Source organism: Daldinia caldariorum (genome assembly GCF_022478825.1).
Source record: "Daldinia caldariorum strain CBS 122874 unplaced genomic scaffold F4812scaffold_3, whole genome shotgun sequence".
NCBI lineage: Eukaryota > Fungi > Ascomycota > Sordariomycetes > Xylariales > Hypoxylaceae > Daldinia > Daldinia caldariorum.
Genome location: NW_025953039.1, coordinates 136,378 through 149,367, shown reverse-complemented (window position 1 = coordinate 149,367; position 12,990 = coordinate 136,378). Strand labels below are relative to the sequence as shown.

At 49.3% G+C, this 12,990-nt stretch overlaps 6 protein-coding genes across 6 annotated transcripts; 4 read left to right on the top strand and 2 right to left on the bottom strand.

The window, feature by feature from the left end:
• Nucleotides 1-1,013: 1,013 nt before the first annotated feature.
• F4812DRAFT_456266 (cytochrome P450) lies at nucleotides 1,014-2,772 on the top strand (the record flags this gene model as incomplete). Its single annotated transcript, XM_047936958.1, has 2 exons — nucleotides 1,014-1,288; nucleotides 1,371-2,772. The coding sequence occupies 2 exons, from the start codon at nucleotides 1,014-1,016 to the stop codon at nucleotides 2,770-2,772; spliced, it is 1,677 nt and encodes a 558-aa protein (XP_047792576.1).
• A 468-nt stretch (nucleotides 2,773-3,240) lies between these two features.
• F4812DRAFT_456265 (NAD(P)-binding protein) lies at nucleotides 3,241-4,452 on the bottom strand (the record flags this gene model as incomplete). Its single annotated transcript, XM_047936957.1, has 3 exons — nucleotides 3,241-3,419; nucleotides 3,615-3,840; nucleotides 3,952-4,452. The coding sequence occupies 3 exons, from the start codon at nucleotides 4,450-4,452 to the stop codon at nucleotides 3,241-3,243; spliced, it is 906 nt and encodes a 301-aa protein (XP_047792575.1).
• Nucleotides 4,453-4,718: 266 nt separating this feature from the next.
• F4812DRAFT_258547 (uncharacterized protein) lies at nucleotides 4,719-6,636 on the top strand. Its single transcript, XM_047930781.1, has 2 exons — nucleotides 4,719-4,856; nucleotides 4,935-6,636. Exon 2 carries the CDS (start codon nucleotides 5,063-5,065, stop codon nucleotides 6,383-6,385), a length of 1,323 nt encoding a protein of 440 aa, XP_047792574.1. The 5' UTR covers nucleotides 4,719-4,856; nucleotides 4,935-5,062; the 3' UTR covers nucleotides 6,386-6,636.
• Nucleotides 6,637-7,733: 1,097 nt separating this feature from the next.
• On the bottom strand, nucleotides 7,734-8,856 carry F4812DRAFT_456263 (uncharacterized protein; the record flags this gene model as incomplete). The annotated part of the gene is made up of 2 exons (XM_047936956.1): nucleotides 7,734-8,669; nucleotides 8,728-8,856. 2 exons carry the CDS (start codon nucleotides 8,854-8,856, stop codon nucleotides 7,734-7,736), a joined length of 1,065 nt encoding a protein of 354 aa, XP_047792573.1.
• Nucleotides 8,857-9,337: 481 nt separating this feature from the next.
• On the top strand, nucleotides 9,338-10,941 carry F4812DRAFT_416797 (leucine carboxyl methyltransferase). The gene is made up of 2 exons (XM_047933123.1): nucleotides 9,338-9,929; nucleotides 9,991-10,941. The coding sequence occupies exons 1-2, from the start codon at nucleotides 9,674-9,676 to the stop codon at nucleotides 10,791-10,793; spliced, it is 1,059 nt and encodes a 352-aa protein (XP_047792572.1). The 5' UTR covers nucleotides 9,338-9,673; the 3' UTR covers nucleotides 10,794-10,941.
• Nucleotides 10,942-11,153: 212 nt separating this feature from the next.
• On the top strand, nucleotides 11,154-12,825 carry F4812DRAFT_416796 (TFIID-18kDa-domain-containing protein). Its single transcript, XM_047933122.1, has one exon. The coding sequence runs from the start codon at nucleotides 11,385-11,387 to the stop codon at nucleotides 12,351-12,353; it is 969 nt and encodes a 322-aa protein (XP_047792571.1). The 5' UTR covers nucleotides 11,154-11,384; the 3' UTR covers nucleotides 12,354-12,825.
• The last annotated feature ends 165 nt before the right edge of the window (nucleotides 12,826-12,990 follow it).

Here is a 12,990-nt window from a genome sequence, read left to right as displayed (position 1 = left end):
TATTTCCCTTTCTCTTAATTGCCTCCTCGAATCTCTTCCCCCGGCTGTCTATTGCCGGGCTGGCTACCAGCAATTCGCCCGACTCGTATGTGAACCGCATTCACCGCTGAGCAGTTAATTAAGTAAGTCATACGACACGAGAGAGCCGAAGGATTATTAGGCGGACAAGTATGGGAAAATATGGAAAACGTTCTCAGCTGTTTCTGTCAACTGTCTATCCAGTATATTTCTCTAAAATCATTAATTCAAACCGGAAATCCCTGCCAGCTTTAACGGCACGTTTCAAAGGTCTAGTTGGTGGGCCAGGGCCAGGCCAAGTCTCGGGTTTGCTTCACCCCGTTTTCCGCTGGATCATCTGAGATCCCATCCTTGCCGCAAGTAAAAGAAAAATAAAAATAAAACATACCGTGCTACAGTAATCCAAGCGCTTGCTGGCCGTTAAATAAAAGAGGGCCACGACGACGACGGCTTAAACGGGATCCGGAGATTTCTTATACTTTCCACCTCAGTTACGATATCATAACTACTAAAGAGGTACCTAGCAATACGGTAATTTTCACAAACTCCGTACTCCTATAAGTTTACTTACGGTAACTGGTTACCTGTTATATAGTTCTTATAAGTCAGTTCTTGTTTTTTTTCTTATAATATAACTATATCTTTAAGCTAACATCTTCAAGGATAAAGTCTACGATACCTATAGGTTATCATTAACTACCTCTTTATTGTTATTATTGTTACCGACTCTTCCTCTTTTAGAGTATCCTCCAGCCCAGTTTATCACTCTAGCTGTAAGCTGGACGCTTATAGGATCGGATTTGGCAACGCATGGCTTTCAGTCCGGCTCACCTCTGATCCTTCCACTTAATAAGACCTGCGACGTGAATCCCGCAGCATATGCTTAGCATAGCCGCATTCCCCAGGTACTTATATTCGAGGACTACCTACCTAGTAACCGTAACACCAGCTACGATATCTTTGTATATACCTCATATACCTACACGATACTCACCATGCCGTTCCCTTGGCTGACCGTCTCGGCCGTATCTCTTACTGCATCTTACTTTATTGCAACTCGTCAACCCGCGTTGAATACATCGCAATTCTTCGGCACCTTCGCTGCAACATGGCTCTTGCAGTCTTTCTTTGTGGGTGTCTGGAATATATTTCTGTACCCCAATTTCTTTTCCCCGCTACGTCACCTTCCAGAGCCAAAGGGAGGCTCCTGGATAAATGGTCAGTTTAAAGCAATAAGAGAGAGGCCTACCGGTATACCCATGAGAGAATGGTAAGCACCTAATGTTTATAAATAATAATACATACACCTACGTGCTCGATTCCTTGGGCTACCCTACTAATATATAATAAAGGGTCACCACCATCCCCAATGACGGCCTCATCCGATATCGCTTCCTATTCAACGCGGAGCGTCTCCTCGTAACGGGGCCAAAAGCCTTAGCAGATCTCTTGGTGAATCACAGTTACGATTTCGCGAAGCCTTCCAACGTGCGATTTGGTCTCAGCCGTATCCTGGGAGTAGGCATACTCCTCGCCGAGGGCGAAGAGCACAAATTCCAACGCAGGAACCTGCTGCCGGCCTTCGCATTCCGGCACGTCAAAGAACTGTATCCGGTCTTCTGGCAGAAGGGCCGCGAGTGCGTCCAGGCTATCACGGACAGCATCATCGCCGACGCGCAGGGCGAGACCGCCGCCGTGCAGGACCCCGAGAAGGCTACGAAGACGGGCGTCATCGACGTCAGCGTTTGGGGATCCCGTGTGACCCTGGACATCATCGGCACGGCCGGTCTCGGGAGAAATTTCGGCGCGATCCAGAACCCGGAAAACGAACTCAACCAGACGTACCGAAGCGTGTTCAAGGTGTCCAAGCAGGGCCAGATCCTCTCCCTCCTCGCGCTGTTCGTCCCGGATAAGATCCTGTCGTGGCTCCCCATCGAGCGGAACGCCAGCGTATACGCGGCAGCGAGCAAGATCCGGAGCGTATGTCTGGACTTGATCTGGGAGAAGAAGGAGAAGCTAGCGCGGAACGAGCTCAAGGAGCGCGACATCCTCTCCGTCGCGCTGGAGTCGGGCGGGTTCACGGAGGAGAACCTCGTCGACCAGCTGATGACGTTCCTCGCGGCGGGCCACGAGACGACGGCCACGGCGATGACGTGGGGGGTGTACCTGCTGGCGAAGAACCCGGAGATCCAGAAGCGGCTGCGCGCCGAGGTCCGCGAGCGGCTGCCGCCGATCGCCTCGGAGCGGGAGGTGACGAGCCTGGACATCGACCGCATGCCGTACCTGAACGCGGTGTGCAGCGAGATCCTGCGGTACTACTCGCCGGTGCCGTTCACGGTGCGTCAGGCCGTCCGGGACACGGTGCTCGCGGGCCAGCGGGTGCCCAAGGGGACCATGATCGCGATATCGCCGTGGGCGACAAACTTCGACCCGAGCATGTGGGGGCCGGACGCGCACGAGTTCAACCCGGAGCGGTGGATGCCGAAGGGGCCGGACGACAAGCGGGCGGCGAGCGGGGGCGCGACGAGCAACTACGCGTTCATGACGTTCCTGCACGGGCCGCGCAGCTGCATCGGGCTGTCCTTCGCCAAGGCCGAGTTCGCATGCCTGCTGGCGTCGTGGGTCGGCCGCTTCGAGTTCGCGCTGAAGAACAAGGAGGAGGAGGACGAGCGGAATATAGAGATCCGGGGCGGCATCACCGCTCGGCCGGTGAAGGGCATGCAGGTCTACGCTACGATCGTGGATGGTTGGTGATGATGATATGTACTGTCTGTATATGTAGAGGTAGGTATAATACGGGTGTACTCTGGAGTCTGGATAGGATCGTTAATGCAATTCGATGTTTAAATTATTTATTAGGACAATACGGCTTTATATATATCGAATCCCCTCATATTTACTAAAAGTTATCTCTCTTTTTGAGTGTTTCCGTAGATGACCTTTGCAGATCTACGTAAGGTAGGTAGGTCACATAGCGAGCCCCTATATTAGGTACCTTAGGAGGTAGGTATCATAGAAAGTAGGTGCGTGCGTATAAGATTAGGTACGTCTAGTAACGAATAGCTGAAAGTAAGGATACAGGTACCTAATATAAAAAGTTATTAATGAGCATATTTTACAAATATTGCTATCGTCTCGGAAAAATGAATAGCTGAGATTTTGCGGTACATATTTAAACACTTGGTATTTCCTTTTACCCGTCACACTTGGTCTGCTTAATCCTTAGAGGCCATATAGACCATTTACGCCAAACCTCAGAAAGTACCGGTCCTCCCTGAGACGCTTGCCCAGCTCTCCACTCCGCAGCTCGTCAACATCCCATGCTGCGCAGACGAACCGGCCGTGAATGGGCTCAGCCTCGGGAGTGGCTCCCCACACGGCGAAGCCAGCCGGGATCGAAGCTATAATAACATGTTGCGTCAGTTATGTTATGTACCTCATATCGCTTCACTCACGTACCGCCTATTCCAGAAGACGTACTAGAAGAAGGGGAAGGGGAAGGGGAAGGGGAAAGGGGAGAAAAGGGGAAAGGGGAGAAAAGGGGAAGAATAAAAGGGAGAGAAGGAAAGAAACATTATATTCGAGTGATCACGTACCGTCCTCCCAAGGCTGGCTGTCCTCTGTAAATCCCGCGTTCACGCAAGCCTCGGTGAAAATAGCGCCGGGGTGGTAGATGACGACCTGCATGTCCTCGGCGGCAATTTCGTACATCGCCATGAACTGCAACGTGAGCGCGCCCGCGTGCTTTGACAGACCGTAGGTCGGTAATTGCGTCGTAGCGTCAAAATCGTGCGTTGCAAGGGTAGACACGTGGATGAGGTACTATTTCCTCCCGTTCTTGAAGTTAGCAATAGAATACATCCCAAAATGAGTTCAAAATAATAGGTGGTAACTAGGTTAGGTATGTGTGCATGAGGAAGGTATACACATTACCTTTCTGCTGCCAGCGCCCAGTTCCTGCTTATAAAACCTCTCCGTCATGTCGAACTGCGCGCGCACATTGAAGTCGTACGCTTCCCACACACCCTTCGTGCCCTGCTCCATAAGCGTCTCCGGGATGCCCACGTTCGCCGCGTTCAGCACGAGGACGTCGACGCGCGTCCCTTCGCCCGCCAGGCGGCCCCAGAGCTCGGCGACGGCCGTCGCGCTGCCCACATCGCACGAGAGGCCGACGACTTTGGTGCCCTGGCTCTCCACGCTCAGGGTTTCGGCGGCGGCCTTGATCTTGTCCACCCGCCGGCCGAGGATGATGACTTTGTCGGCTTTCGCCTGCACGAAGGCCTTGGCGATGTGGTACCCGATGCCGGCGGAAGCACCCGTGATCAGGACCGTTTTCCCCGCCTGCGATAGCTCCGGCCGGGTAGGGTTGATGGTTGGGTAGGTGCTCGAGTGGTAAGTCGGTGTTAACTTTTTCTTGAAGCTGTCAAAGTCCATGGTTACAAAAAAATTGATTTGGTGAACAAGTATGTGATATTCGATTCTTCTGTTCAGCAATATGACGGGTACGTGTACAGGGGTTTTTTGTTGTTAGGTATTTTGACTTGTTTTTAATTAAAGCTTGATGATATTGGCGAGGTAAGTATGACGATAAATGCAAGGAACATACCATTTATTATATACCTGATATACCTTAGGTACCTTACCTAGAGCATTTAGGACCTAATACCATCGCTCATCCACCCCTGATCAAGTAGAACCGCATTAGCAGATGCCATCGTTATTCTGCACCAAAGTCCGGATCTCGGGTTGCTAGTTGTATCCGCACATTAGTTCGTGTCGTGGGAATAAGGCAAGCTAAGGAGAACCCCCTTATTTTTCCGCAGCTTCTATTGGCCAAAGTCCGTGATATCTTCCCAATATAGTAACTATGCCCACAATTCTCCGCCGGCGCGGGCTGACAAATGAAGTCTTCTCAGCTAGATGGCTTACGTATTGTCAAAGCTCACATCGGAAGTCCGAGGCCTTTCAGTCTAAGGCGTATAGAACCAACATCGTGGAAAGAGGTGTTAGGTAATGAAGAGAAACAATAGTTTTCTAGGTAACTATGGTTTCTATCTGGCGAAGAGCTTGTGTCGGCTGCACCAAATCTAAACGACAATGTACCAAAACCGTACCGGCGTGCCGGCGTTGCGCGACCAGAGGAATACCCTGCATATATCTCCCGGCCCGACAGGGTAATAACCGCCAAATAGATGCGGGTACGGACTTGGATGTGGCGGCAGCCATGTCTTCCGCACCCGCCGGTGGATCCGCAAACCTGCTTCCTATGATCAGTCATGGAAACGCTGACGGGATAGGGAGCGGTGACATAGACTGCTATCCGCTGCAGCTAACGCAATCCGATCTAGTTGCAGATATGGTATCGCGAGCAGCATGTGGCCCTCAACCCTCGACAGGCGATAACTCATCGGTCGTCTCAACGGGCCTATGGTTCCTGGCGCCGGAATCTTGGGTAACAGACCGCGGTACATGTCCTGACATGACCGTGGTCACTTACGAACCTGCGCTCCAAAGGTTCATCGGTAGCGTCCAGGATTGGCTCCGGCGATGGGTGACGGACGGCGGTAGCCCGTTGCATCACCACCATCTATATCGCGAGAAGATGCCGCGGTGTGTGCAAGATGCCCATTCGGCTGTCGCTTTATACCACATGACAACCTGTAGCAATGCCGAGACGAGGGCAAGGACAGCTCGCGTTATAGAGGATCGGGTTACTCAACTGCTAGCTGATCAAGCACTCGATGACACACTGAGGACGGGTGAAGGGATGGATATATTCGACCACATATGTCGGGTCCAGTCACTATTGACCTACCAGACGATTCGTCTTCTCGACGGAGACATACGGATGAGAACCCAGGCGGAGGCTCTAATTCCCACGCTCTTCCTTTGGACACAGCAGCTCCTGGATAGCACAAAGAACAGCTTAACGCAACCAGCACGTTTCCTTGCCGATATTGCGGCATCCTGTCCTGCCGCGGCCAGTTCTGACGATGTCGTCCTCTGGAGCGCCTGGATCCTCGTCGAGAGCACGCGGCGTACGTGGCTGATTGCTACTTACCTTCAAGAGACGTATCTATACATGAAGCGCGGGTGGGGCGAGTGTCCGGGGCGAGTGCCCAACACGATGCACAGCCGATTGTGGGAGGCAACGTCGGCGTACGCCTGGTCTAAGGCGTGTCGTGAGGCTGATACCGTGCTCATCTCTACGCAGCGCGCAGATAAGCTGCTCTACGAGATGAAGTTTGAAGACGTCGATGAGTTCAGCTTACTGATTATGGAGATTAGATATGGCACGGAAGAGATAGAGAGATGGATAGAGGACTCAAAACGTCGACATAAGCAACCGATATTAGAGATACTTTAGCGGGCTTGGGGATTCGACAGCGGGATTTGATTATATGGCGCAACGCATTTGTAGATTTTTTTGATTTTTTTGATTTTTTTTCAAAAAAAAAAAAAAAATTAATTTACGATGTGTACGAGGCATGGCTACATTAGGTACAGGTATGTAGCAGTTAATACCTACCTAGATGGCGGAAATATTAACTTGTACTACGATAATTAGGTACTTTAGGTACCTCTATTGAAATTGAAAAAGGATTTTAAATGCTAGAGGCCAACAAGCTTCCCAACTTGTCAATCTACTCAATTTACTACATCTAGAACCCACGAGATCTTCCTCATGGCGATGCAACAAGGCACCGATCACGACGAAAATCAAAATCGTATTTGAAAGACATCAAAAATTGCGCCCGCTACGATCCACGAAGGATAATAGAAGAGGGTCGACTCCACGCTGTGCAATGCAGGTCTCCCCCCTTAAGAGTCCTTATGCTTGAGCAAGGACTCTTCGGACAAGGTAAGTATGAAGAAGAAAAAGAAGAGAAGAAATCCTAGAAGACGAGGGAGGGATGGCCAGATATTTATACTTGTTCCTAGGGCGGTCAGGGCGGTCGGGGCTGCCGCAGAATCAGTCAAAGCGGCAGAAATTCACCGTGGCAACAGCCAACTGAGTTTCATACATGTATCAAAGCAAGTGCGATTAGCAGGCAGGGGAGACGCCTTATGACGTGCAAACTTTAAATCAGGTCATAGCTTTACTTTATTGGCCGATAAATACCTAATTCTAATTCAATTTGCTATTGGTACGACACGTACGTCATAGCTTTCAAGCAGTTTCTCGAATGATTGCTACGTGCAACTTGGAATGTACGCTAGCGTGGATCACGATAGCCTTCCATCCAATCATTCATTATTCTGCAAGTCGTTCGACGTACTAAAACGCACCTATCACTTATCAAAAATACCAATGGAATAAGAGGATTACTCATTGCCAAAAATATTGGACAAACATATGTACAACTATTTATCTACTATTAGCTTACGGTAGTCTTGGGAAAATAGATCAGATCAGAAGATGGAATTGAAAAGATACTATTTCAGTTGTGTGGACGGTTCGATTGAACCTCTAAGATATGCCCGACTCTTTTCACTATTCCGTAGATGACAGGTACCAATCCAACTGTCATATATAGCATATAATACAACATATTGCCCATTTTACCCAGAAATTCAGTTCAAAATTTCCAGCCTCCATATTTCCAGGCTATCAATGGCTAAACAGGTAGAAGCCCACCAAAAGAACCGGTTAGACAAATACTAAAGCGAGTAACGAAGTCCCAATGTATAGCTGTTTGACCGATTGAATCGGTTTACTCAATCTTCTTGCTATGGCTAATGATGAGTATGGCTTCGGGAACGATGACGGCCATCCAAAGGAGACCAAGGGCAAGGCCGGCTGCGTAGATCTTCACATATAATTTTACAAGTCGGACCCACGATGCGCGAGGGAACGAGTCCCAGGCATCTTTAACTGTAACGAAACCCTTGCCGCCAACAATGGCCGGCTCGACCTTGCTCTGGAACGAGCGGTCGAAAGGTACGATAGTATCATCTTCATCAGGAAGAAGGGATGCCTGGACTCGGGTAAGAATGACCTGGGTAGGGATTACGAGGAAGACGTTCATAGCGAGAGCCAGGAGAAGAACCAAGACTCCCTTCCAGATGTCGTTCTTGTCGCCCTCGGGAATAACACCAGGGTTCCTTGGGTTAGGCAAGTTCATGGACATGCCGTACGCAAGCAACTTCGGGACGAAGGCAGAAAGCTCCTGGGCGAAGAAGAACATGACAACGGGGAGCGCAGTAGCCCGGAATGCCTTGCCAAAAGGAGGCAGACGCTTCCAGAACGACTTGGAGCTCGGCGCGGAAATGACAATATGTGTCCACGCCGTGTAGAGCTGCACGAGAGCCAGCGCAGAAACTGGAGCAGCAATGAGAGAAGGTACAAACGCGCTAGATAGGATACCGAATACGACGCTGCCTGCGAAAGACATGGCGAGGTAACAAGCGAAACCACGGAATAGGGAGCGGAAACCGCTGATGGCGGTTAGAGTACGGTAGGTGGATCGGACGGACGAGGTGATGAGGCGAGCCTGGGAACCACCACGGGCAGCTTCATCGGCAACAGGAGCGTTATCTTCGGCAAGAGACTGGGTATCTTCGTTCAATGAAACGGGTTCGTAAGCCGGAGGGGACGGGTCCTCAACGATAGCAAGTGTAGGGAAAACATGCTGAAGGGAGTAGTTAAGCTGAATAAAAACGTTAGCTAAGTAGTCCTTCTCAAGTGATGGGTCGCTAATAGCATACCGTCAAGAACAGAGGCAAGAAAACGATGATATCCAGCAGCACGAAAGCCCAACCCCAGCCGGGCATCTCGTGGCCTCCTACCGAGGCTTCACCCCGCTTATAAACCGCGTGCGCAATGTCGCGATACATTTTTGGATCGTCTGTACGCTTCAGCAGACAAATGAAGATAAAGAAGAATAAAAAAAAAGGTATAGAATCGATAAAGTAGAAGATGGATGATCCAAAGAAAAGAGTGATAATAACAATTGTAAAAAGAAGTTGTATATGAAAGGGGGGAAATGGTGAGATTGGGAAGGAAGGGCTGAGAGTTCCTTGAGAGGATGGAAGTCCTACCTATACGAACATCTTTAAACGCGGGATAAGGCAAAGACAGTGTTAAGTTAATACTCGCACTATAAAGATGGCGAGTTCTCGGGTTTTAAGGCTCAAGGCGCTAGGAAAAGCAATCCTAAAATGGGTAGTTTAATACAGCTTTAATGACCTGTAGTAACTAGAAACAGCAACTTACCGCGACCTTAGGTACGCACAGTGGGCACTATTGACTGCAAAGCTACCTAATGTAGGTACCTAGGTACTCTTCATTCTAGGCAACAGCCGCCCTGATCGTAAGGTACAGTATCACCTTAGGTAAGGTCCTACACCACATGCAGGTGTTAAGGTTAGGTTAGGTAGGCTCTGCACTGCCCCATTACCTCGCTACCTAGGCAGCTGCTAGGTACTGAAGTGCGCCTAAAAACTCTAGACACTTGAACGGCGAATCGCCTGCGTATCTTACCTCCTTAGGTAATGATTCGATAAGAACTGAATCCTTCAAATCCTAGAAATCGCCTTTATTAGCGCTATTACATCACAACTCACATCCAACAACCTTCTCAAACTCCGATAAGATTTGTCGATCCGACACAGTGTTTTGCGTTACGTGCAGCGACGATATAAACCACGGTTCATGTCTGCTCCGTCTATCCCAAATCTCCTCTCTCTCCGGGGTTCAAGAGGAGGGCACCGTGGCCGCGGCCGAGGACGAGGGGGCCACCCGCATTCTACCGGCCTCAGCCACGACGCTACCATTCAAGGCACAGACACAGATGCTGCCGTGTCACGTATGAGCGCTGTTGATCTGGGTTATCTACAAGACCCTTTCGCCCAATATTTTGTCCAGTCCGTGGGTGGTACTGTCAGGAGACTGCCCATCATAAATCGAGGTAAGAAAAAGAAGAAGTCTGAAGGCCATCTCCGGTCTAGCGAGTGCTAAGGCTGTGGTAGGGACTTACACGCGGACTGCTGCATTGGATCGATTAATATCTTCCTTCTTGTCCGGCACCGCAACGCAGGAAAGACAGATTATCTCGCTCGGTGCCGGCACAGACACAAGGTGTTTTAAGCTCTTTTCTCAACCCAGCCATGCCGGCCTCATTTATCATGAGATCGACTTCCCCGCAATCGCTTCTAAGAAGCTACAGCTCGTGAATGCCAACCCCCAACTCAGGACCATCGTCCCTAACCCGCAGAATGAGAGGGATGGCTGGAGTAGTTCAAACCTACCCAACGGCTGTCAATATTGGTGTCACGGATTGGATCTAAGAGCACTGCTCAACAGTGACATGGAATCCCTTAGCGGCATCCGCACAGATATCCCAACAGTGATAGTGTCAGAGTGTTGCTTATGCTACCTGGAAACTTCGGAGGCCCAAGGCGTAATTAAGTTTTTCACCGAAAAAATACCCGATCTTGCTCTCATCGTCTACGAGCCAATCCGCCCGGACGATTCGTTCGGCAAACAGATGGTATCTAATTTGGCAGCACGGCGGATACATATGCCGACGTTGGACTCGTATCAAGACGCTGCTAAGCAGCAGTCCCGGTTGAAAGAAGCCGGGTTTGAGTTTGCGACAAGCTTGACCATAAGAGATATATGGCAGAAGTGGGTCACGGAAGAAGAAAAAGAAAGAGTCGATAGTCTAGAGGGGCTAGATGAAGTCGAAGAGTGGGATCTCCTAGCGGACCATTACATCGTAGCTTGGGGATGGAGAGGCAACGGTTTCCAAAGATGGGAAGCTGATTTATGATAAATATGAGATGGGTACATTAGGTACCTACCTAGCCTGTATGCCCAACATATTTCTAGAAATACATTGTGACAAATACGGAAAACAAGGCTTAAGAATAAAGTTGAATACCTGTTATTTTAAATCCAAGATATTACCTTTCGTTGAAGTTCTATGTAATCTGCATTTGGCTTTCGTTATTTTTAAGTTAAGCTACCTACAGGTACCTGTACCTAACCGCTAGCGGCTAGGCCTACTTTGTACAATACAGGCTTATTAGAGCCTAGAGGTGCTACACTAGGTAATTAACGTTACAGATAGGTACAATGCCTTAGGTACGTTGGGGTAAACCGGCGCTTGGCTTTCATCAATTGCGCATTGAACCATTTCACCTTCATTTGTTTTTTTCAAACCCATAACATTCATTCTCTCATCTCGAATTCAACCGCACACAACAATACACCTCGCATCATCCAGATACTAAGGTATATTTAATTGCACACTCTTCCACGTATCCATTGATAAACTTTCATTCGCTTATCAACATCGCTTGCATTAATTTCATACCAAGTTTGCGACCTACACGACTGTTCAACGTCGTTTTCAGTCAAAATGGCGGACAACAGTAGCAACAAGCAGCACAAGTATAGGCAGGAGATCCAGCAGATGATGTACGTCTCTGGTGAGACCGGAGAGCCTTCTGTTGAGACCACTTCTATGATCGAGGAGATTGTTCGGCAGCAAGTCATCGAAATGCTGCGAAGCTGTACCGAGCTGGCTACGCGCCGTGGCTCGAGATCCATCACCATCAACGACCTGATATTTCAAATTCGTGACGACGCACCTAAAGTGTCGCGCCTCAGGACCTTCTTATCATGGAAGGACGTCCGCAAGAGCGCCAAGGATTCCGACGAGAAAGGCGGAGATGCCGACCTGGGCGTCGCTGATGACCCTGCTGGCGCTGTCATGCCCGGTGGCCCCGCAGTGGAAGAGGCCGCTAAGAAAAATAAAAAGGCCAAAGTTAAGCTTCCATGGGAACCCTCTTCGTTGTATAGCCAGGAGGTGCCGGAACGCGACGACGAGGAAGACGAGGAGGAAGAGGAGATGAACTACATCACGCTCCAGCGACTACGCAAAGCCGATGAGCGGACCAAGGCTATGACTAGGGAGGAATACGTCACATGGTCCGAATATCGACAGGCATCCTTCACATACCGAAAGGGCAAGCGATTCAGGGAGTGGGCCGGATTCGGTATCGTGACGGACAGCAAACCTTCGGATGATATCGTGGATATCCTCGGCTTCTTGACCTTCGAGATGGTCCAGACGCTTACCGAGGAGGCGCTCAAGATCAAAGAGCAGGAAGACCTATGGAAGGAACGGAGCGGAGGCGAGAACCCGGGTACCAAGAAACGAAAGCGTACCCAAGGACTATTCGATCTGCCCAACGAGGGAAGGATCCCCGTCGAAGCGCGCCACATCCAAGAAGCGTTTCGAAGACTGCAGACCCGACCAAAGAAATCTCGCGCCATGCTTAACGGCACGAACCTTCAGCAGAGGACCAGCTTGAAGATATTCTAAGTTTTTACGGAGGAATCGACATGAGAAAGAGGGAGGCGATCTGCAGCTATTGTCCTAGTCTGGATTTTATTTATTTACTTTTTCACCTCTACAACAGATTACGGGCTTATGAAGTTCATTCTCGGCGAATACGGAGGACCAGCGACGACGACCACTTTTATATCAAGGGATATCTAGGATGGATGGAGTTTTGGGCGACTCGATTTATCGTGATTTGCGGTTTTTGGATGCATGAAGACATATGATTGTCTGCAGCGGATTGGGAGTAATGGGGGAATGGGGGGCATTGTTACTCAACAAGTTTGCAGCAAATACTTGGTACATTTTACAAATATATTCATTTTATTACCCCCCACTCTTGGTTATCATTATTCCATTTATATATACCTCCTACTCATTTATATATTCAGCTCGTTATTATGTGTATATACCTAATACCCAAGGTCCCGTTCCGACTATGTACCTATGAAGTAATTCTAATCATTTTATATGAAAATATAGTCGTTTTCGTGGCTTTACCGTCAAATGAAGTACAATGTAACCAAAGAACAAGCTTAAATCTATGAGGTACCTATGTACATTAGCAGTATGAGTGAGCCCCTTTTTGGCTCAAGCCGACAACGGCGGGGAAGGACGG